The sequence below is a fragment of the Rousettus aegyptiacus genome, unplaced genomic scaffold, assembly GCF_014176215.1.
Source record: "Rousettus aegyptiacus isolate mRouAeg1 unplaced genomic scaffold, mRouAeg1.p scaffold_m13_p_10, whole genome shotgun sequence".
NCBI lineage: Eukaryota > Metazoa > Chordata > Mammalia > Chiroptera > Pteropodidae > Rousettus > Rousettus aegyptiacus.
In genome coordinates this window covers 51,560,921-51,584,358 of record NW_023416285.1, presented here as the reverse complement: position 1 = coordinate 51,584,358, position 23,438 = coordinate 51,560,921, and the positions used below count along the sequence as shown (strand labels likewise).

General features: G+C 32.7%; 1 protein-coding gene across 7 annotated transcripts in view; it reads right to left on the bottom strand.

Moving 5' to 3' along the window:
• The window catches only part of ANKRD17 (ankyrin repeat domain 17), a 136,600-nt gene that overhangs the window by 31,415 nt on the left and 81,747 nt on the right, over positions 1-23,438 (bottom strand). For 4 of the 7 annotated variants that reach the window (XM_016154023.2, XM_036227874.1, XM_036227871.1 and 1 more), the window contains exons 15-23: positions 21,992-22,744; positions 17,650-17,798; positions 9,999-10,110; positions 9,703-9,848; positions 5,677-5,819; positions 4,932-5,145; positions 4,236-4,411; positions 3,019-3,181; positions 651-746 (exon numbers count right to left, since the gene is read on the bottom strand). In XM_016154023.2, coding sequence (XP_016009509.2) covers positions 651-746; positions 3,019-3,181; positions 4,236-4,411; positions 4,932-5,145; positions 5,677-5,819; positions 9,703-9,848; positions 9,999-10,110; positions 17,650-17,798; positions 21,992-22,744 — 1,952 coding nt within the window. The remainder of the gene's footprint in view (positions 1-650; positions 747-3,018; positions 3,182-4,235; positions 4,412-4,931; positions 5,146-5,676; positions 5,820-9,702; positions 9,849-9,998; positions 10,111-17,649; positions 17,799-21,991; positions 22,745-23,438) is intronic. The other 3 variants (XM_036227870.1, XM_036227875.1, XM_036227876.1) reach the window with 3 other exon arrangements.

Genomic DNA, 23,438 nt, shown 5'->3' with positions numbered 1-23,438 from the left:
ACTCCAACTTTTACATTATGTTAAAGACATTAAAGTTTTCTTGCCATGATTAAAAGTGCTACATTCATTTTTGTTTAGGCATTAAATAAAAAATCCACTGGGCTTGTTCTCACAATACATATCAGTCTAGATAAACATACAGATTATAGCAGTAATGAATAACTATTTGCACCAGGGGCCAATGCTCCTATAAGAAGCTAATGCCCGATGATCTGAATGGCGCTAAGGCAGTGATGCTAACACTGGGGAGCGGCTGCATATACAGACGAAGCTTCACTTGCTGACCCATGCTCACGTCCTGCTGTGCAGCCCCATTCCTAACAGGCCACGGATTGGTACTGGTCCCTGGCCAAGTTGTCGGGAACTTCTGCTTTAGATTATTTAGTGTTCATATAAAATCAAATTAGTTCAGTGTTATTTAAAAAGATAATGCTATCGCAGAGAATGTTTTATTGCTTCATTAGGTAAGTAAGTATCTAAAGGGACTCTTAAATAGCATACTTCATTCCCAAATACTAGATAAATGAAAATGGCTATATGCCATACATTACTGCTCAAACTAAGACTGTTTTCTAGTGTTGGATATATGTATATAAAACCAAATGGGATCCCTAGCTCAGACAGTGGGGTGAATTTCATCAACATATTACCTTATCAGTGATGGTTGCTATGTATCTCATACACTCAGAATCTGATGGAAACTGATTGACTTCTTTGACTAAGTAGCGCACCACCTTCACATGACCCTAAAAAATAGATATTAATGTCAGTTTTAAAACAGACTTTAACAGGATTCAGTAAATCTACAGTCTGTCTTAAGATTCCTTTGACAATAGCGCTACAAAATAAAGATTTAACTGGGTATTTTTTGCACTATAAATGAAAAAGAGGCTTCGGTTTGAACAAGTGAAATCTACATTGTTCATTCTCATTCCACCCTCTACTTTAAAATCTAAATCACTGAATTGAACACACACACAGAGATACACCCCAAAAATCAGAATGAAGAAACGGGGGATATGTCTGAAAGAAAAAAATTCTTTTTTCCCCAGCTAATTTAGTAGAAATGAGAATCCTGTTTCAATTCTAAGCATCAAATAAATAAAAACAATTTTGTTCTTTCAGATAAAAACTGAATGCACAGCACTGTACTAGGTAGTGTGAAAGAAATAAAATACACATTCCTAAAGCATGAGCTATGATTATATTATTCACTGTAATACAGTTCACTAAATAAAGTCCTAAATCTTCAGACCAGATTTCAGGAAGCTTTCCACTCTCTCCAATCCATATAACTGCTCTAAGACACAACGCCTATAACTTAGCCAGTCTGGATAAACAGCTGTTTAAATTTAGTATACTTCCTCAATTGCATCTATCTCTTCCTATTCATTCACCTGCACCTTTTAAAACTATCCTTATCTTTTAATGAATAGCTCAAAAGCCATTTTCGTCATTCTTCAGTATCTCGCCAATACTTCTACGGTATTTAAACTATTTATATGGGACAACTCACAGTTACTTGACTGTGTGTGTGTGTTTCACCCCTTAATTAAATCACACATTTAAAAGTATGGCTGCTGTACTCTGTATAATGTAATACCCCAACCATTACAGTTGTACATGGTAGTCATTAAAAAAAATAAATAATGGCATGAATATAAGAGTATAAAAGACAAGCACTATTCTTAAGAATCTATATCTATATGGAAAGATAAGATATATATGCATGTTAAACATTAGAGTAGTAACAATATTATCTGTCAAAATGAATGACGAAGATAACGGATTGTAGAACTTGTACAAATTTTAAGAAATTATAATATCTCAATGTGAGCTCAAATAGGATGGGAAGAAGTTTTATACAAAAGAAGATTTAAACTATACCCAAAGAATGAGTAAATTTGGAAAAATTAGGAGGGACGTGAGCAGTTCTGAGATGAGAAGAAAGGTAATGTGGGAAAAAGGGACAAAGAAAAGACCAAGCAAGAAGAGGATTCCACATTAGGAACTCTAACAGCACTAGATTATGGTGAGTTTGAATAACAAACTAAGATTGGATTTCAAAGTATTACAGAGATTAGGGAGACGGGAAAAGATTATTGTAGAAGATACTAACATAGTGGACTGGTTAGGAGGATTAACTTGATAATGATATGCTAGTTTGCTTGGAAAAGAAGTAGATAGCCAGTAGGAAAGAATAAATTTGATTGGTGAGGAAAAAGAAATACAGAGTCAGTGGCTAAGTAATCTAGACTACCCAGGGAAGAGGTGGTATAAAGAGCAGGTGTCACATAGAATATTAAGGTAGAAAGGAAGAGATGATTTCTTGCAATTTATATAGTAAATATTTTCAATACAACAAAATGATCTACAAGGAATTTTACCTACATGTCTCAGAATGACAAAATCAAAATTATAATCCCTGATATATTAATGTTTTCCCCAGAAACAAACTAAAACTGCATTTAAGAGATCAACCAAATCATTAAATCAAATTACATATACATAGCGCTATTCTATACATTAGAGAAAGAGAAACAAAGTTTCTCTTGCTATCACAAAATTTACTTCTACTTCTGAATATAGTACACTTGAGTTCCAGTAATTTCAAATACTGGCAGCTGGGTTTTCATTATTTAATTCTTTTTTTCAGGGTAATTAAAGTCAATGATTAAAAATAAATATTTTTAAAAAGTTAAATTTTTATCTGTCGTGCTAATACAAAACATTTATAAACAAATAATTAGTTACTCAGATTTATATTTTGTGAAAGATTAACTAGATTCTGAAAATATTACTTGGAACAACTTCTTAAAAGTATAGTTTTTATGTCCAATGAGCTTTTTGAGATACCCGTCTCCCTTTCAATGTTGCCATCAGATTAAACATTTGCTTATTACTTCACTGCCTTGATCACTTATGTTAAATCCTAAAATGAGAGTCTATGGTGATCACTAAACTATGAACTTCATAGCCTGACAAACATTCATGTGAATGAAGATGAAAGACTTCTACCTTTCTAAATGCTGCCATAAGAGGAGTTATCTTGCGGTTATCTGCTGCATCCACATCTGCACCTGCTTGCACCAATAACTGAACCACATCGAGGTGTCCACCATTTGCTGCTAGCCATAATGGAGTGTTCCCCTTCTTATTACGTACATCAATGTGAGCCCCCCTAAATGAATGACAAAGATATCATTATTTAAAATAAAACGGAAAGACACAGCTAACACTACAAATGCACTATTAACCTGCAAAAATATTCTGTAAATATTAAAATTGCTTAATATTCAAGGACTAAAATACATTTCTCTCAAAATGACATTATAACAAATTTCTAGTCATCAAATTAAAAATGACTAAATTAAAAAATAATTGCACAGTAACAACTGCTTTTTATTTTAAAAATGACTTCATAATTCTGAGTTTTAAATACTGAGAAAATGTTAAATTTTATTTAGTGCAAAATAAAGGTACATTCTGTCGATATTATAATCAATATATTAAATAAACAGTATCCTAGAGATACAGATTATTTATATTGAGATTATTTATATTCATGAATTTGTATTTAGCTTCAGAAAAGAATGAACCTAAAAATAACATGCAGGTTTAGAACTCAGCAGGCATAACAGATAAAACTCATGGTAAATAGCAGTGATGATAATAGCTATAAGTAAATACTACTGCTTAGGACACCATGCATAGGTTTTTCAGAAATCCAAGTAAGCACACAAGCATTTTTGGAAGACTGGCAGGCAACTTCGAAGTGAATGAAAGCAAAAACTAGTCTGAATCTTGTCTGATACTTTGAACAGTTCCTTAACTGTCACTTAAAAGCTCTAGTTACTATAAAGAACAAAAAAACTAATGATGAAGATTTAGATTATTGCCAGACTGAAGACTTGAGAGGTACTCTGCACAACTCAAACTGTGGGAAATGTGAATATGGATGACAACAGCTGGATGTTCAGATAGCTCATTAGAGTACTTTAAAAGCATATACACACACAAGAAAGGAAGAAAAATATTCCTAGGTCGCATTGAAATAAATCAGACAATGTAGCATAGCTCTGGAAGGGCGGAAAATAATAGAGATGGGTTTAAAAATTAAAACAAAACATGTACTTATAGTTTATATAAGTAATCACATAGTACAATTTTCCCAGAGATAACGGTAATCACTAACACCACCATGTTCACATATGTAGGGTATGGTAATGTCATACCTGCCAATGAGAAGCTCACAGAATTTATAATGCCCTTTATCTGCCGCTATGGTTAAAGCTGTATCTCTTGAGGAGGGCACTGGAGGGGCATTAACATCAGCACCTTTATCCAAAAGAACTCGGCCCACCTCTGCATATCCGCCGGAGGCAGCTTCCATTAGTGGTGTGAGTCCAGTCTAAGGTGCATGAAAAATAAGACACAACATACAAGAGAACGGAAAGAGCTAAAGTGTTAAAGAACAACAATCAGGGGGAGCAACAAATAGTACCACTCTTACAAAGACTCACAACTAAATCTCAGCATTGACACTATTTGCCTCTCTGAGTTACAGTAGGACTTATGAAAAGATGACAATTTTACCTACTGTCAATTTGTTGGAAAAAAAAAAAATCTGTGTAAGATGCGAGCACTTGGCGTTAACTGGCATTTAATAAATGTTCCCTCTTTTCTCTTTCGCAATGGTACATATCTTTCAGCTGATAATCCTAATATCATTATTACCTATAAAATTATTGTTGAGGTATTTTTAAGAGTTAATGCTTCAATGAGTTATACAGAGAAATTTCTGAATTTCTGATTATATATGTGAGATAAATGTTACTAGAAAATACTAAGATTATACTTAGCATATTGCTACTGTACACCTTAAATATCAAAGCAATAAATCCATGTATAAATCTCAGACTTTTTCTTACCTTAGCTCTGTGTTCCACGTTTGCTTTTCTATCAAGCAGAAGACTGACCACTTCAGTTCTTCCTTGGAAGCAGGCTAAGGTAAGGGCAGTGTTCCGATTGGTTTCTATTTGAGCATTTATGTCAGAGCCCATGTCTAATAGGAGCTTAACGGCAGCTGTGTGCCCATTCATAGCTGCTAACATCAGAGGAGAAATGCCCAATTTGCTACCAGTTCTGGAGGTTGGAGGTATGGGGAGAACAAAAGGGAAAATATACATTGTAAATGTCCCAGAAAAACTGGATGACAATATAGAATTTCTATTTTAGGATTTATTTAAAATTCTCTATTTTGCAGGATTATTTAAAATGATCATTTTTCTCAGCCCTAATAAGTCTTTAAGATACAACCGAGACTCTATTAGAAATATTTTAAGACCCAGAACTAGAATACATTATGTATCTCATTCAACATAATGATTTGGGCTGAAAATTGATTATGAAATTATTAGGCTATTATTAAGATGAACTTTTCATTCTAAAGCACATATTTGCTTAATAAAAACTCATAAAGATGTGTTTACTTTTAGTATACCATAAGAAATAGAGTAACTGATAGTTAAATAAAATTAATCTTTAAAATCTAACAATTTGGATTTTAAATTTATAATGTAGGCATTTCCTAAATATGGCATTAAAAAGATAATTGTTCTGAAATGTCTTTAACATAACACTTTAAGTGGCTTGTGGAAAGAAAATAAAACTTGCCTAGAATTAATCTCGGCTCCTGCATTTAGTAGTATTTTGATAATGTTCACATAGCCACCAGAAGCAGCCAGGCTTAGAGGTGTGTAATCAGAAACATTCCTGTGCTCTTTATTTGCCCCTCGAGCTAACAACAGCTCCACCACCTGAAAAGAAAAAAGGAAAAAAAGGTGTTTTCTTCTTATGATGAGATAATTTGTAAGATGTATATTCTTGATTTCTCTTTTTGTTCTAGTATATTGTACAACAAAAGAAGGCAAAGTCCTTCTTTCATTAAACTTGGCAAAAAAATCAGCTTCGAATGATAGCAAGAAGTCTTAGAGCCAACAAAGAGATAGCTTCTCAAGTAAAATTCATTCTGGAGTCTGTTTAAGTAGCAGTGCGCTCATGAAAGATCTGCACCTTGTGTATTGTTATGCAGTGCTATTCTAGAAATAGTGTTTCTGTGTTATTGCACCCACAGAGTGGCAAAATAGAATAAGATTTTTTTTCATTTAAATACTGAATGTCTTTAAAATATTTTTTAAAACTTACAATCACTAAATGTTTTAAAAAAAAAACTTGGAATAAAGCTAACATGTATTTTTTCCCATTTTATATGAAAATTTGCAAACATACAGAAAAGTTGAAAAAACTGTACATATGCTCACTACCAAGATTCTATGATTAATATTCTACGATATTTAACTTCATTACATCTCTTTGTCCGCCACTTTTCTGATGCATTTTATTTCAAAGTAAATTACAGACAGCTGCAATTTCCCTTAACTACATCAGCATGTGTATCCTTAACTAGACTATTATGTACCTCTTTTCAGTTTTTTAGGTGAAGTTTTAAATATTTTAAGATGAAACAATAAATGCTCAAAACATTTACTGAACTGCCAAATGCATAAACTTAATGTAACTTAAATCTCTGGTATGTACTCATGGCCCTTCCTACTCTATTCCACGAACAGATTAGTTTCATCTTAGATTTCCATATAAATGAAATCTCAGTGTTTGAGTGTCATTTGTGTGTACCCTGTAGCATTCTATTAAATGAATATGCGATAGCTTACCTATTCTCCAACTGATGAACAGCTTTGCTGTTTCCAGTTTTGGCAATTTTGAATTTAGTTGCTATAATTATTCTTGTGCAAATATATTTCCTTGCTCACAGGTTCCATCTAGTAGCAGAATTGCTAGGTGTATGTTTAGTTTTAAGAAATTGTCAAACTTTTTCCTAAAGCGGTTGTACTACTTATACTCCCATTGATGATAAATGAGTTCTGGTTTCTCCATATCTTTGGCAACATCTGATATTGTCAGTTTTCTTTATTTTAGCCATTCTAGTAGGTATATGGTGCTATCCTACTGGGATCTTAATTTGCATTCCCTGGTAGCTTAAAATATTAGCATTTAAATGCACAGATCTTTTGTCCATTATGTCATTTAATGTACCATACAACTCTTTGACACAGGTACTAGTATTTTTTATCTTTTACAAATGATGCATAGGGAAGTTAAGGAATTGTTCAAAATCATAGCTCTTACCCTTGTTCTTACTATTAATAATATATCCTAAAACACTAACTGGGAAATAACAAAAAAACTCTTTAACAAATAGTGCTTTGTCTTACTTACCAGCTAAAACTCTACTCACTAAATAAAGCTATGACCAATTTTAAGTGTGACTTTCTGTCCATCACTTTTGTCTTTAGAGCCAATAAGACTAGGTGGTTGATATGACAAGACCACCTAGTCCTGTGTACAAAAACAAGACCAAAAAAATGGCACTGGGCCATTTTACTTTACAAAGAGTCCCTTAGGCAATAAAGTAGAAAACCCTAACCATATTTCTAAAGTTTCCTGATTTCCATCATGCAAAAGTAACTGGTCTTAGTTATCTCTGAGGAAATGGCCTATTCCCAAAAAGTAATAAACATTCAGTATAAAAGAAATTAGTTTGTGATTTATAGTAAAATGATTTTCCAACATTTTACTAATTATTTCAAAATACTTCGCAATTTTAATAATACCAAATCAAAGGAAGTGTTACAGCAAAATTATTACCCTAAAAGACATTTATAACTGTTATAACCTTATCTATTATTACATGTTAGTAAGAACATAGAGATTATGGTACACTATGGGCTTTGAAAGGAAGGAAATCACTTTCTTTTTGATACAACACTGAAAAATTGGTTATAGGCAAGTATTATTTCAAGCTACATATGACTGATGATTTCAGTTAAGTCAAAATTTAACTTTTATTATATTTCAAAACAGAAGCATTTACATTTGATTGATATAAGCTTTTCCATTTAATGTTATTTAACTGCAAAATTTTCCGCCATCTCATTTCAACTTAAGATTAATAGAGATCTCTACTTTTTCTAATGTAGTAGAAATCATTCATCAAATAAGGCAGCTTGTTTTTTACTATCTTAGTATTATTTGATTTAAAATCCTTTTAACGTATTAATCATCTCCACTGTGGAATACAAGAGAAAAAAAAAGATATAAATGTATTCATGTAATCAACCAAAAGGAACAGCACAATTGGCTGGGACGGGTATTTTGTTGTCTCATGTGCAGATCATCTCAGTAGCAAGTGCATCTAACTATTTACACTTATAATATCTACTCCAAGTATAAAAGAGCAAATATTATAGAAATAGTTGTAACGAAAATTACATATAAAATTATGTTTGGTATTATCACTAGGCTCTGATTCTTTTTAATCCATAAGGGGTCACACCACCATTTAGGGTACCCATTCTTTCTATACAATAATTATTTTGCCCCTTAAATTTTTTTTTTTTTTAATTTACTAGTTTAGTAAAAACCCTAGTTGGTTTAACTGATTAGAGTTCAAAATAACCTGATGTACTATGACAAGCAAAGGGGTGGGGGGAGGCCAGTTTAAGAATAGGAAGGGAGGTAATAGTCCACCAGTTCGCTGGTCAGGGTACTTTTACATACAATATTTCAGGAGGAATAATGACACGGTGTGTGGAGTTTGGAAAAGGTATTTTCAAGTTAACAATCAACAGAACATGTTTCCAATACATAATAGTACACTGGTGAATACAGGCTCAAATATCCGAAGATACAAGAGGGTGTAAAAACCTCTTTGCATTAATTCAAAGAAGAGAGTTAGGAATAGTGGGGAAAGTTAGGGAAGGCATACTTCAGACTTGATAGATAGGACATTATAATAATTAGGATGGTGCCGGGGGAGGGGGGGGAAGAAAATGATTTTAAGCCTGAGTAGGAAACTGACCTGGATGACCTAGGCTGTGTCCTAAATCTAAGATTCAAAAAATTCCAAAGTGAGAAGTTGCCAATCTATAAAGGCAGGACAACTGGCTAATCAAAACCCTTAAATCCACTGTACAAAGGATTCGATTTTTAAAATGGATTTAAAAAATTAAATCCAGCTGATTATTAAAAATGCCAGAACATGACACACAAGGGAGTGTAAATTATACTTTCTTGGGCCTACACATGATGACACTGGCTGTTCTACTTTCCTTAAAACTATAAGGTCATAAGATCTTAGCTGAGAACCCTTCCTCCAGAGTTGAGAGCAGGGAATAATTAGAAGACAAGAGTCCTCAGAACAACAAAACTGGACAACTTTTAATTCCCTACTAATATAGAGAGCAATAAAGGCTGAGCTTAAGTACCTTTCATGCTAGGTACTCTGAGATAGGAAAAGATGAGTGAATATAGGCCCTGTTTATCAGGAGCTTACTGATTTGATTTGAAATGTCGTAATCATTCCCTTAGTCTGAAATGTAGCACACAGGTATTCCTATGGCAGGTACTACTTTTAGATAAGCAAGATAATAAGCAGCATACTTTTTCTGGAATGATAGCTTATGCTAACACTGATACTAGTCCTTTTGCTAAGAGATAATAGTTTTAGTTACTGCGATAAATCTAAAGGTCTATCCTTTGTTCCTATAAAATCATGTAAGTTAAAGCATACATTTGCTAAACAGATGGGAAGAAAAAAAATTACACAGGAGAAAACATTACCTCCTGTCTTCCCCCAGAACAAGCCAAAGATAGTGGTGTGTCCTTGGTTCTTTCTGACTGGGCTTCAATGTCCGCACCATTGTCCAGCAATATTTCAACAACACCAACATGACCAGCTGTAGCAGCTAAAATGAGTGGAGTAAAACCTGGAAAAAAATAATGATCTCACTACATGCTAAGCAAAGGAACAATCCTGTTTGCCATTATTTCTAACCATCAAAATAGCCTAGAAGTAGTATTTCTTCACAGGACACAAATATTCCAGAAGACAAAAAGTTAACATAAGTAGGACCTACCTTTCTTATCTCGGTGCTCAATACTAGCTCCTCTCTCTAGCAGTGTTTGTACCAGTTCCTCGTGACCACCAGCACAGGCAAGTGTCAGTGCTGTGTCATGATTACTCTCAGTCTGTAAAAAATTAATTTTTAGATTAGCTCATTATATAATTAAAAAATGTTAACATGAATTCCATAAATACATATATACCAAATACACACAAACACATATGAACCACTCTGCTACAGCAAACATTTAAATAGTAAGTTGTTTTTACCCACTGGTAACCAATTTCTGATTTTTTAAAAGTCTACAAATAGTATTTGAATTTTATGGGGGAATTCTTGAAACAAACATGAAGAAAAAAAAGTATGATTTTCCAAACATATGCTGTTTTCAACTATAAGATTAAAAGAAATATTGTGGACTTACTTTCACTTCCAACTATTAATGGCAGTTACACGACAGTAATCTCTGAGGACACAAATGATTTACTCGACTTATTGCCTGGAGACTTTCCAGACTGTAGTGCAGGGAGAGGGGACCCAAACAGAGGGGACCCAAACAGAGCCTAGTGGTCTCCCTGAGTAGGAGACACAGAGTTTGAAAAGGTCAAGGTGGCTTAAATTTATGGGGCAGACTACTAGAGAGGAAAGCAGTAAAGAAGTGGAGTACTCCAGAGATCTACAAAGAGTTCCCCTAGAGTCTTCAGCAGACATCTGATCAGCACATGTGCATGAGGCCAGGGAAAGACCACCAAAAAGGATCAGGCTGAACAATACCCAGAGCTTACACAGGGCCAAGAATAGTTTGGTTCCCACCAGCCAGAGCAGAAACCTCAAAACACACAGGATGTCAAATAAAATCCTCAGCAGTGAAGCCATATTAGCTGTTCTGGACCCATCTAAGAAAGCTGAAAACCCAGCCTTAAAAATGAAAAAATTGTTTCTAAGTAACTGCATTTGAGAACAGAGCCCCAACACACTTAAAACACACACACACACACACACACACACACACACACACACACACACACACACACATAATATACAGAATATTTGGAAAGACGACTATATAACTGAGACATGACACTGTTTATACACAATTTATTTCTGACTTCTGCTAATGAAAGTAATACTGGATTCACCAGTGGTCATAATCTATCATAGTTTAAATGTTTATTTAGTGAACTACTGAAGTCCTCATACTTTTGCTGTCCATAAAGCTAACTACTAGTAACATGTGGCTATTAATACTTGAAATATGTCTAGTGTGAGAGAAGAACTGAATTTTAAATTTTATTTAGTTTAATATAAATTTTAAAACTGATACTCGATTTGATTTTTGGAAAGCTTTTTAGTATGTCTGGAGCAACATCAACTTGAGTAAATCAATCTACTTTTTCAACTTAATCAAATCTACTTAATCTACTTAATCAAAAAAAATTATGTGCAAATCAAGTATTTCTAATGAAGATCAATTTAAGAGATATATTCTAAATAGAGAGACAATTTGAGAGATATATTCTAAATAGAGTGACAAACCATCCCAGGCCCAAACTGATGGAGTTTCTGGGATGAGACTTTTGGTGCTAAAATTAGGAGAGTCCCAGGAAAACCAGAATGATTTATTTGATCACTCTAGCTATAAGTATAACATATACACTGAATTTTGAAGACTTTTAATATAAAATAAAAATGTAAAATAATTAAATTTTTTGTTTTGATTTCACGTTTAAACAATAATATTATGAATATATTAAGTTAAATAAAATGTATTCTTAAAACTCATTCCACCTATTTCGTTTTTTGCTTTTTTAAACGTGGATACTAGAAAATTTTAAATGACATGTTTTATATTATTTTTCTAATGCACAATGTTCTAAGCCATCTTACCTCATTTTATATACGCATCTCTATTACAGCACTTAAAATCAATCTTCTCTTATGCTAATGCTGGTTATGTGTCTATCACCCTCAGAGGACTATAAATTCCTAGAAGCTAATAAACATGTCCTATTCATGTTTTCATTCTCCACCTATACATGATGCTTTGTTAGAAAACAGTAAATAGTTAAGTTGAAAGAATGACAACAGGGTCACACATTTAAAGACTATTACTAATGAAACAAAGAGCTTTTATATTTATGTGTTAAATATAAAAAGAAAAGCCATATTCTCCTGGAAGGTTGACAGTTCTAAAAACCAACTCTATTATAAAAAAATGAATTAACAAGAGACAAAAGGCAAAATCAGTAGTCAAGATATAAGAAAAAGCCTACTAGTCAGTGATGAAGAGAGAGACTGCAAAAAGGGCTCTGCATAAGAGGCTGGCAGAGAGCACTGCTACTGTAGAGACCAGGGATGGCCACAAAAGACATGAATACTTAAATGAGTGACAGCTTTGACTGTCATCACTATTTGATCTCATTTCATGTTTACAAGGAAAGAATTATTTCTGATTTCAGAGAAAAGGAAACAAAGGCTCAGAGAAACTATCTTCTGATGGTCACACAAGCTAATGACTGGTTAAAAAACCAAGAGGATCTTGGATAACAAAATTCTGCTCTTTCATTACATCACAGGAACAGCCCTAAGGCACAGCTGACTGAGGTCAGTACAATGGTAAGCCTATCTGTCTTATGTATTCTTAGTGTATAGACAATCAGTAGGAGTCAACTTTATAATAAAGTTTATGAGGTTTCTAAAAGTCTTCAGGGGGTTAAAGAGTAATTTAGGAAAACTGGTACCAATCTTAAATAGAGAATGAAGAGACAAACAAAATTTGAAAAAGATAAGCATGAAAAATTTTAGTGGATCAGTAAAATACTGATTTTCCCCCATATTATAAAACACCAGTTCAACCTTTTATATTCAAAGTACTCTTCCAGGTACTCTAGGGTTGACAAAGATAAGGAAATATAGTCCCTGCTCACTAGGAGCTTACCGATTACTGTGCAAGGCAAATTTAGCTTCAAACTATGAGAGAAATAGAAATAATGTATTATAAGAATTGAAAAAAAAGTATTTAGAACTGAGAGAATGGCTGGTCATATATCTGGGGAACTTAAGAGTTGATATGGATAACTTCATTGTGTTTGCACTAAGGGGAAATTACAGCAACTAACATTTGATGATAATCTTTTTAAGACAATAATGAAAGAATTTAAAGATTCTGGATTGAGGCTTCTTCCACCCCTCCAACTCCAACTCCCATCACAAATACACAGGTGCCCACCCCCAAAATGTTAAAAAAAAAAAATCTTGATTTGCAATACATCAAGAAACAAATTAACTGAAGTAAAAGTCTAGGTTAAAATTAACAATGGCCAACAAGGTACAGTAAAAAAAAAAAAAAAGGTATTTTAAATACTGCTAATCAATGAAATAATAACAATATAGCTAAGGACTTTCTGGAAGGCAACGTACCACTAAAATCATACTATACAGGTTATCGGGTCACATTCTTTGTCATATATCTAAAAGAAACCTGAAAATATGTTTATTAGAGCTTTGTTAAGAGCTCATTCAGGTTTATATGCTAAAGAAAATTTCCATTTATCCCACGATACCATAAAATATATCATTCTTTACTATAACAAATGTTATAATTCTGGCTTATGAAAAATGATAAAATTATATTCAATATAAAAATATTTTATAAATATCAATATGACTATTCAATTTTGTGAGAATGAAAAAAAAAAACAAGAAGAAATCATAAGACAAATGTAGTATTAAAGGAAAAGGCAACTTTTAATGAGCAGGAATGCATGTGAAAAACATACCCGAAAAGTCTGTGATAAAGGATTTATATCTATTTAAAACATTTACATCTAAAGACTTTGAAAACTATTAGAATTTAAAGGGCTGAACTTATTTAGACTTCCACAACCTTTATAATCCCAAACATCTCATTCTCTAAGCATGTCAGGGGTAAAATTTTAAACGATAGCCCTTTAGGACATTCAATAAGTAAGAATAATCAGTAAAATGGTAAATAACCTGTTTAAAGAGTGTGTATAAGCAAGTAGAATGCTTTAATGGCAGTATATCACACATCACTATTAACTCATTTTTCAAGGTCTCCTTAATTTCTCTCATTAAATCACTGCAACGAAACTGTTCTCTGCACTGTAAAACCAACAGCAAAAGAAAAAAATATCCAAATGATATTTATACCATTAAAGGTAAAAATACTTTTACATACTTTACAATTTCAGTCGTGAGTTAAATTTAATGTTTACTCTCTTTAAAAGATAAAAATGGATATATGTTAATTATTAACTGGAAAAACAGAAACTTGCATAAGGAAGTGTTTATTGTTCTCTTTTTTTTTTTTGAAATGTACTAGAATAAGTTATTCCAAGTTCAAGGAAAGCTTTTCAAAGTTTGAGTATAAAAATAACAAGCAGTTCAGCAATCTATGAAAAACATGAGATAAGAAAAAAGGGAGGGGGGCTGGAACACATTTTTACAAGCTACAAACAGAACAACTGGTTCTTTCTCACTTTTAGTGGCTATTAATCAAAATTTCACATAATAATATACAGAAAATATTTAATTCAGTGGTACTGAACTCTAACCTTCAACCAGATTTATTATTTCATATAAAACCAGTAATTCTTAAAAATCTCTACATAATTACTAATTTCTATATTTACAATACCCAAGTATAAGTTTTTTATACCATTCGAGTTATAAAAAGATTAGCTATGCTATCAAAAGGTATTGTAAATAGTCCCAAATAATTCTTTCCAAGTATTATTTATTGATGTTTCCTAAAATAAATTTTGGTAACAGCACAGTATGTGGTATTAATTTTAAAAGTTCTGAAATACCCAGACTTGATTCAATAAAACCATTACATGAGGTGGAGAGCCTATAGCATAGACTTGCACACCAAAGGTGATTTCTAATTACAAATCATAATAAAATTTGAGGAATCATATAAAGAATGTAAACTCTTATCTTCAGCATCATTCAAAGTCCAGAAATTAAACATGATTCCTGCTAATCCTTGTTAAAATATTAGTTCCTGAGTATAATAATCATTTAAAGGAGTTTAAGGTATGATCATTTAATGAACAATTAGCATTTTTAAAAAGGGTAGTTATATACTCTTTTTTTAAAAAAAAAACACAACATTTCTTTTGTTTTTGTTAAATAAATATTTGATGTAAATATGTAGTGTCCCCAAGGAAAGATTCTAAAAGATGGAAAGATGAAGACACACGATCTTTTGCCATCTAAAGGTGAATTCGTTTTCTATAATCTAATTTACCAGGTTAATATACTTCAAATTCAATGTTCACACCTAAGATAAATTGAAAAACAGGCGGCACAGTGCAGTAGTTAAAAGCACAGATTTGAGAACCAGAGCACTGGGGTTTTTTGAAAGGTGACTCTACCATACATAAGATATTGGGCAAGGTAGTTATTATCTCCTAAGTCTCACTTTCCTCACATGTAAAATGTGAATAACAGTAGCTACTTCATGGGATCATTATAAAGATTAAATTGAAGAAGTATCTATAAAGTGTTAAAAATGTGCATATCAAGACATTAAATAAACACAAATGAAGGACCCTATTATTACAGAATGTTCAATCTTTCAAAACAGGAAGAATTGTGGATTAATTTTTTATATTACATTACTTGTCTGTATGGTACAATACTATCACATATAAAGCAAAATATCCATTATGTAAAAATCTCAAAAAATTTTTATTTTAGGATCTAGAAAAAACTTCAGATGCACTGAGTACATAAAGAGCTTTATTTTTACCATTTAAAGTACCTGCTTGGTATCATAAAAACTAGCAAGTTAAAAAAAAAAAAGACTAACATCAAAAATTTTTTTAAATGGTGAACAATTATTTCTGAATATTTATTTTCCATGTTCTCCAAAGCTGGAACTTTCTAATGTCTAACTAAGCAATTACAGTAAACTCTATGAAAATTAGTGCAACTCAGGTTAAGCTAACCCAACTGAAAAACCTCAGCGTAGAAACTACATAAAGAAGCAGATTTTAAAGGAGCCGCAATCAAATCTTTTTACATAAGCAGGTCTGTTAATTTAAAATGTAGTTCCTTTTCTAAATTAAAAAAGCCTTTTTAATTATTGAATGTCAACTCTAATTGAAAAATAATTGAAAAGAAATCTTTTAAAAAGTATTTATGTGTAACTTCTCAGAGATTAATTCATAATGCAGTGATGGTTAGCTGAGTGGTGTCATCAGATAAAATTTCACTGTCACCACAATAATTTCAAATTCAATAAAATCATGATCATACATGGAGGAACATTTCCTGTGGCTGTTTTATTTAAAAGTTTGTTTTTTTTTTTTAAAGAAACCCTTTTACATTTTAGTGAAATTTTTACTTTTGCTTGTGGATCAATTCTTGATCCCACGAAAACTAGAAAATATAACAGAATCAGAACAAAAAAAGAGTAAAGGAAAATAATTCAAATTTAATACCAAGTTAAATCCAATTTGTAGTCTACCAAATGAATGTCTCATACGTTTTTAAGAAAGCTGTGTAATATTGTAGTTAAGAAGAGTGGCTTTTAAGTCAAACTGACCTAAGTCTGACCCCTAGCCACAACCACATCATAGCTAAATGAAGTGATTTTAAGCAAATTTTTTACCCTCAGCTTCTTCATCAGGGAAATGGGTATTTAAGAGTAGCTACTTCAATCTATGATCTGAAGATTAGAATAGTTCTAATCTTACCAACAGTTCCTAACAATCTTAAGAGCTAAAAAAAAAAAAAAAAAATAGCACATATAAAACAATAAACATTTGAGAAACAAGCAAAAATGAAAATAAAATTCCATTTTCACAGTATTATTAAGAAACATTTTCAACAGGTTATGAGTACATGCCCCTAATGTCCTTAATACACACACACACACTCCCTGAAATTCAGGTTTGTAAAGAACTGATCATTTATAAAACAGTAAGTTTTTTGATGTACACACCTATACCTGCTAGGTGTAAATCAAACTATAAAACTATAAAACCAAACATTTCTCGGTCCTGAAGACAGCCATATACCCTTCACTCATTCAGCAGTCTTCTAAGCTAGCCCTCTTAGCATTTCTTCAGGAGAAAACACAAGCTATCTTATCCTCTCCAACCTTACTTTATTCTGAGATTTCACAGTAAACTAATTTTTTTTAAAACTGGGTTTTGTTATTATTTTTACTTAACATTGTTTCAAATACAGATAGATTCATTACATGCTTCAGTCAGCAAAATCAGAATTTTCAAAGACAAAATAAATGCAACTGAGTACATATGATACATAAACGGACAAATCTTTTACATCCATTCCATTATGAATTTTAAAGCATTATATCTTCTACTTTAAGATTAGAAGAAAATACATGCTAATCTTAAATAAGTTATTTCTTTTTATATCCTCGTCTACAGTTTTTTTAAAAGGTTACATGATGGACTAGGAAACCAGACCATCACATAGTTATTAGTAATAATCTATATTTGGTACTTGATTTTTAAAAATGAAGATTCCAATTTGTTTATCCTTATGGCTCTGGTCTTTGCCTAGAGACCAAGCAGTCTAAGATGATTTAAATCACTAATTAATGTATTTAATGATGACATAATTCTAGTTAAAATCTATCACTCCTGAATTTGGAGCTTACCTGTGCATCAATATCAATGGCAGGGTAGATAGGAAGCATGGCTGAAGGAGAGATGATGGGACTTGGAGTTGGAGTCTGAGGTTGGGAAATGGAAGCAGCGATACTGTGGGTAGGAGTGTTTGACATTGCAGATGCTCTTCCACTGACTGCTGTTGAACAAAATAACTGCACTTAATAAGGATGAAACATTGTTAGGTAAAAGTAAGAAACAATGAAAATATTTAAGGACTTTTTTAAACACAAAGTATCTATAGGTAGACTGTAACAGCACTAATAACTCATTTTCCTGGTTATTTCTGACTTTGAACAATAGTCCAGAATTATAATAATGCATTTTGAGTAATCCACTTTACAAATAATAATTCATCTGAAAAACAAATTCCCCTCTTACGATATGTAATCATAAAACCTTATTCAAAATAGCCCTGAAAACAAAAATATTTTTATGAATTAAAATTAAACATAAATGCAAATGGATAGTTTTCCACTGTATCTTCTTAATCGGAAAAGGAATAACAGATAAAATAGTCAAGTTCAGAAAGAGAAAAATGATTTTTACCTGCCAATTTCACACCTTATATTCTAAAACTAATGAAAGTAATATACCTGTTTGGGGAGAACTTTGCTATCCAATCATTTAAAATACCTCCTACTATTCTACGAACAACAGACAGAGGGATAATAATATTATCCTGAATTGTAGCCCTCATTATGACAGCACAGTCAAATATAAAAATTTGATCCTCATACAGAAATATAGTTCTCACATGTAGAAATTATTCTTGGGGGAGGAGCGGAGGTTAAAATGTCCACCAATCAATCCAGCAATCACACTGACTTATGAGGACAAAATTCAAAAATTAGGGTAGAAATAAATGTAAGCACATAATCATCTTTCAACTACAGATTATTGTTAGTTCTTCTAAGTATAATTTTGCCATGTGCAAATTAAGAGGGGCTAATTAGGTCAGTAAGTGAGATGGGAGAATTACAAAGGTAATGGCAGTTGAGGCTACTTTATTCCTTCATCAACTCATTTCTGGAGTTGTTATGTAAACACCAATCCTTTTCCCCCTACTAAAAATGCTATACCACTAAAATCTGGGCATTAATGTTTGAATGGTCAACAGTAGTGTAGATGTGTGCTACCAACGTAGTTATCAACTACATTAGACAGAAAACATTCATGATTCACAACTGGATCTGAAACCAGGCAAAAAAGGTTATGATCCTGCCAAGAACAAAACTAAAATTGACCTTATTATAACAATTATAAACATGATTATCAATTAAGAAATCTATTTTACATGAAATCCTTAGGTCAGGCACAAACATACACTACACATTATAGCAACACACATTCTATAATCGTACATTTTTAAGTTCACTTAAAAGCCAAAGGGAAAACAAAGGAGGAAACAAAACAAAACAAAACAAAACAAAACAAAACACTGTTTGAATCCTTAGGGATCCAAGTCAACAGAAAAGGGCATGTCACCTAATGACCTTGATGTTATTACTCCATATTTTTAATTTGTATATTAATAAAAAGGATCAAGGAAATTTAAATGTACACATTCTATCCATAAATTTCAAAACCATATAAAACTTATGGCTCTTCAAATAGATTCCATATTCTCCTGTAACTGGATTTTCTCAAATGAAAATGCTAAACACAAATATTCGCTTAAATAAAATGACCACCAATCTGCCCAAAGAACTGATTTTTATTTCATGATACTAAACAAGATTAAGCTTTACCGTTATTAAATGATTAAATTATAATTTGCATTTCAATTGTAGTAAGTTCTTTTAAAGAACATACCAAAACTAGCTTTCTTAATTTTTGGTCAAACTGGCTGTTATTACCACCTCATCTAAAAAGAGATAGGAAAAATCAATTCCCTCATGTCATTTCCTTTGGGGGAACCTATGAACTGGTTTACTAATACTAAATAACTACCTGTCACTCATCCATTCTCTACAATTAAAAGTAAAAACTATAAATATGTAGATACTTGAAGGAACTCTGCTACAAATCTTTACATATGGGACTTCATTCTGGGTTAGATTTGAGAGAAGGAGATCAGATGCTCAGAAATGATTTAACATCAGGTATGGAAAAAGGGAACTTGAGAGCAAAGCAAAGGCAAGGTGTTAAGGCTGTTTTGCTTTGGTAAGCACAGAAAACAGGGAAAACAGTATCTTAGCCAGCCAAGTTCTATAGGAAAAGATACTGAACCTTATAAGAGCAGTCTAACAAATGGGGACTAACAGATAACGAACAGAGTTTATGCTGAAGGAAGGAAGACTGAGCCTAGTGAGTAAGATATTTAAAAACCCAAAGAAAAAAATAAAAACAGTCATTAGTCAACTGAAAGAACAAGTACTACCACAGAAAAAGAAAGATTGTGGAAGTGAGTGCATGAGTATATGTATGTTTACGTATGTGCAATGTGCAAATGCATGATGACAGGAATGGGTTGCAATAGGTAGCTGGATGTTTTTAATTCTGTTCTTCCTTCTGGCTATCTCTCCTTTCCCCATACAAATGAGCATAATAAAGAGGTAAAGTATTTTTATAATATGACAAATGTCATATTTCCTGAAAAGTTATATGCTTAAAAAAATTTTTTGTATGAAAACACCTGGAACACATAGGAAGAATTTAATTGTTCATGTTTGATCAATGAATCAACAGAAAAACTAGTTTACAAAGCTCTGACAACTCTAATCAGCATAAAATCATTACAACTGGCAAATCATTATTGATAACTACGCCCAAGAACATCAGCTAAATTCTGACAGCATGTAAAAAATTTTTAAATATTCAATGATATGGAATGCCCATTGTTCATTTAATTGGATAAATAACACTTAACTCTATACATTCTTTGTAACTCAATTGACATAAGAGAAAGAATATCATTATGATCTCAATTAATGGCCAAGGAAGTAATTATCAATTTGTAGTTTTTGGCTACTGTGCTTTAGTTTTCATAAGATATCTAATGTCTTACTAATAAATTGTTTTACTAATTATTATAACCAGCTAATGGTGATTAGCAGTAATCTACAAATCTAGAAAAATTTTATAACTATAAAGAATCTATGAGAATCGTTACATTTCTTCCTAATGATTAATAGTATTTTTTCCAAGGTAGTTACTTATTGCAACCTGTAAGATTAGCAGAGACTTTCATTCCACATACTACTGTTGAGGTTATATTAAAAGAGGGCTGGGAAACTTTAGAGCAATTTTTAAGTATAAAAAATCTGTCTCTGCTAGATTCTCAGTTTCTGAATGTTACCTAAATCTCTCAACACTATGCAATTTAGTTTTAGTCTTTTAAAAGATAAAGCTAAATGACATATAACACTTAGAAAAATTCAATTATCATTTAAGTATAGACCAAAAAGTAAAAAAAGTGGAGAGAACTATTTACTCTCTTTTTCTTCTTGTCCTTCTTTTTCAAATTTTTCCTTATCTTTTTTTAATGAAGAAAATTATCCTTTTCAGTGTAACATTCTTATGGCTTATAATACTATAAAATCTCATTGCACTACTTTGTTACAGAACTTGTGAAAAATAAGTACCAAAAACTAAAACCATTAAAATAACCTTCTAAAATATTTCTTCTAGCCAATGAAACTAGTTATAATGGAATAAAATTCCTCTGACTATACATTTAAAGAGATGTCATTTATGATACTGACAGGGGACCACACCTTCCCATAGTACAATTAGAAAGAGACTACACATTAACATTCACAGGGGATAAAATCACTGACATACAGTATAATCAAACCCTATTTGGTTTGGTACTTTATCATTGTTGTAAAGGTGTTAAAGTTTTTTCTTTTTTAATCCATCAGGTTTGAAGTCTGATCCATTAGGATATAAAGTATTTCTGTTCAGAAATAAGCTTTCTGATGTCCTGCTAGTTTTGCATTTCAACTATCAATTTCCCAGTTTATTGGTGTGAATACAGAAGCAAAAAAGCCAAAATTCAATCTTAGTATTCTTACATTAACTTAAAGAGAAAAAAACAAAAACAAAAACAAAAAAAAATCAGACATCAACACTACTATAAAACCTAGATTCCCAGCCTACCCAGCTAAGCCAGAAAGTTTTGGTCACTTGTATTGAATGAGCTAATCTTTAATTTGACCTGTATCCATCTGAGAACTTCTGAGATTGAACTAACATTTAAGAAAAATATACATGGGTCAAGAGTCCAAAAATAGTTCTCAAGTTGGGTAATAGCAAAAACTTCTGGCACACTCTTACTCGCCTTAAGCAAATCATATTTGATACCTGCTCATAACAATATAAACCCACCTGCCATGATGTCATCCAGCGTGTCATTGAGGGTCTGAGCAGGGCTGGCTACCATTAACCCTTGTTGTGTTTCTGTCAGAATTCCTTGCCCCAGCCCTGCCAACTGTGCTTGGCCCAGTACTGGCTGTCCAACTATCACTCCTTGCAGTTCTGTAAGATTTGCGATGGACCCTGGAGGTAAGGGACCTGCCGCCAGAGGCAAAGCTTGAGGCATGGCCAGAGGCTGGATTGGTGCAAAACCCATCTGAGCAGCAGTCTGCTGGGGTTCATCTTTAAGCAAAATGGGATCCACTTGCTGTAATCGTGCATAGTCTCCTTCAGAAAGCTGTTCTCCAACTCCAACAGGAGTTAGTAGTCCCAGATGTTGGCAAGACTGTTGCTGCTGCTGCTGAAGTTGAATTCTTTGAGCTTTAACCTCTAGATACTGCTTTTTTAGCTGCTGCTGAGTTTTCAGTTGTAACTCTCGTTCTACTTTCTGTAGTTCCTCCAAAATCTTTTGTTTCTTCTGAATTTGTTCCTCCCTTGTTTTGTTCAGCTCCTCTATCTTCTCCTTGGTAAGTTGGTCAGCGTGAGCCAGTTCCAAGGACTGCAGCTGTGCATTCTTTTCTATGGCTTCTTTTATCCTCTGTTCCAGTTCTGTTAACTTTCCCTGAGCCTCTTCTACAATGCTCTCTGGAGACTGATTGGTGATGTAACCCTGTACATCCTGGCTGTTTGCTGGCAAATGGCTGCTGGACTTTTGTTTAGAAGCAGCTGTGTGAAAAAGAAACCCCCTCAGAAGTGCACATGAATGGCATCCTCATTACAGAGTTACTGTTGGGAGGTTTAGTGCCAACAGTTATGCACCAAGTTATCATAGCCACAGAAGGTGAGAATGCACTGTTAAGGAGTTAAAAACAAATTCACCTTCTTTATCATAAATATAAAATGTATGTATTCTATGTGCATAGAGTAATCTTTGGGAAATTATTTTCAGAATTTGTTAAATATCACATGGCTAAAATTAGACAGTAGAGGGATGCAGGTCTCTGATATCCAAGTGGTAAAATTAAAGTAAAATCTAAGGCTATGTGTAGATACTTCTTCTGGTTATAAAGATGTAAAACTTACCAAAAGAACTGAATAATAATGCTAAATTATTCAGATATAGGGAAAACTTAGACCTCTAAGTCAAGGTTTTTCCACAATTAATAGTCTGTGCCTTTTAAACACACACACATACACACAAAGAGTACCCAAACCACTGAGAAGTACAAGGATATTAAAATTCAACTAATATGTCTTTGGTGGGGCCTACCATCTTTAAGACTGATAAAGGCAAGATATAAATTCAGATATTCACACAGCTACCTGGCAAGGAGAGAATTGGGATTCAGTTTCCCTGGAAGAAAAGATGCTGGACTACTCCATCCACTGTATCTTCTGACAGCCAGATGAATAAACAGAT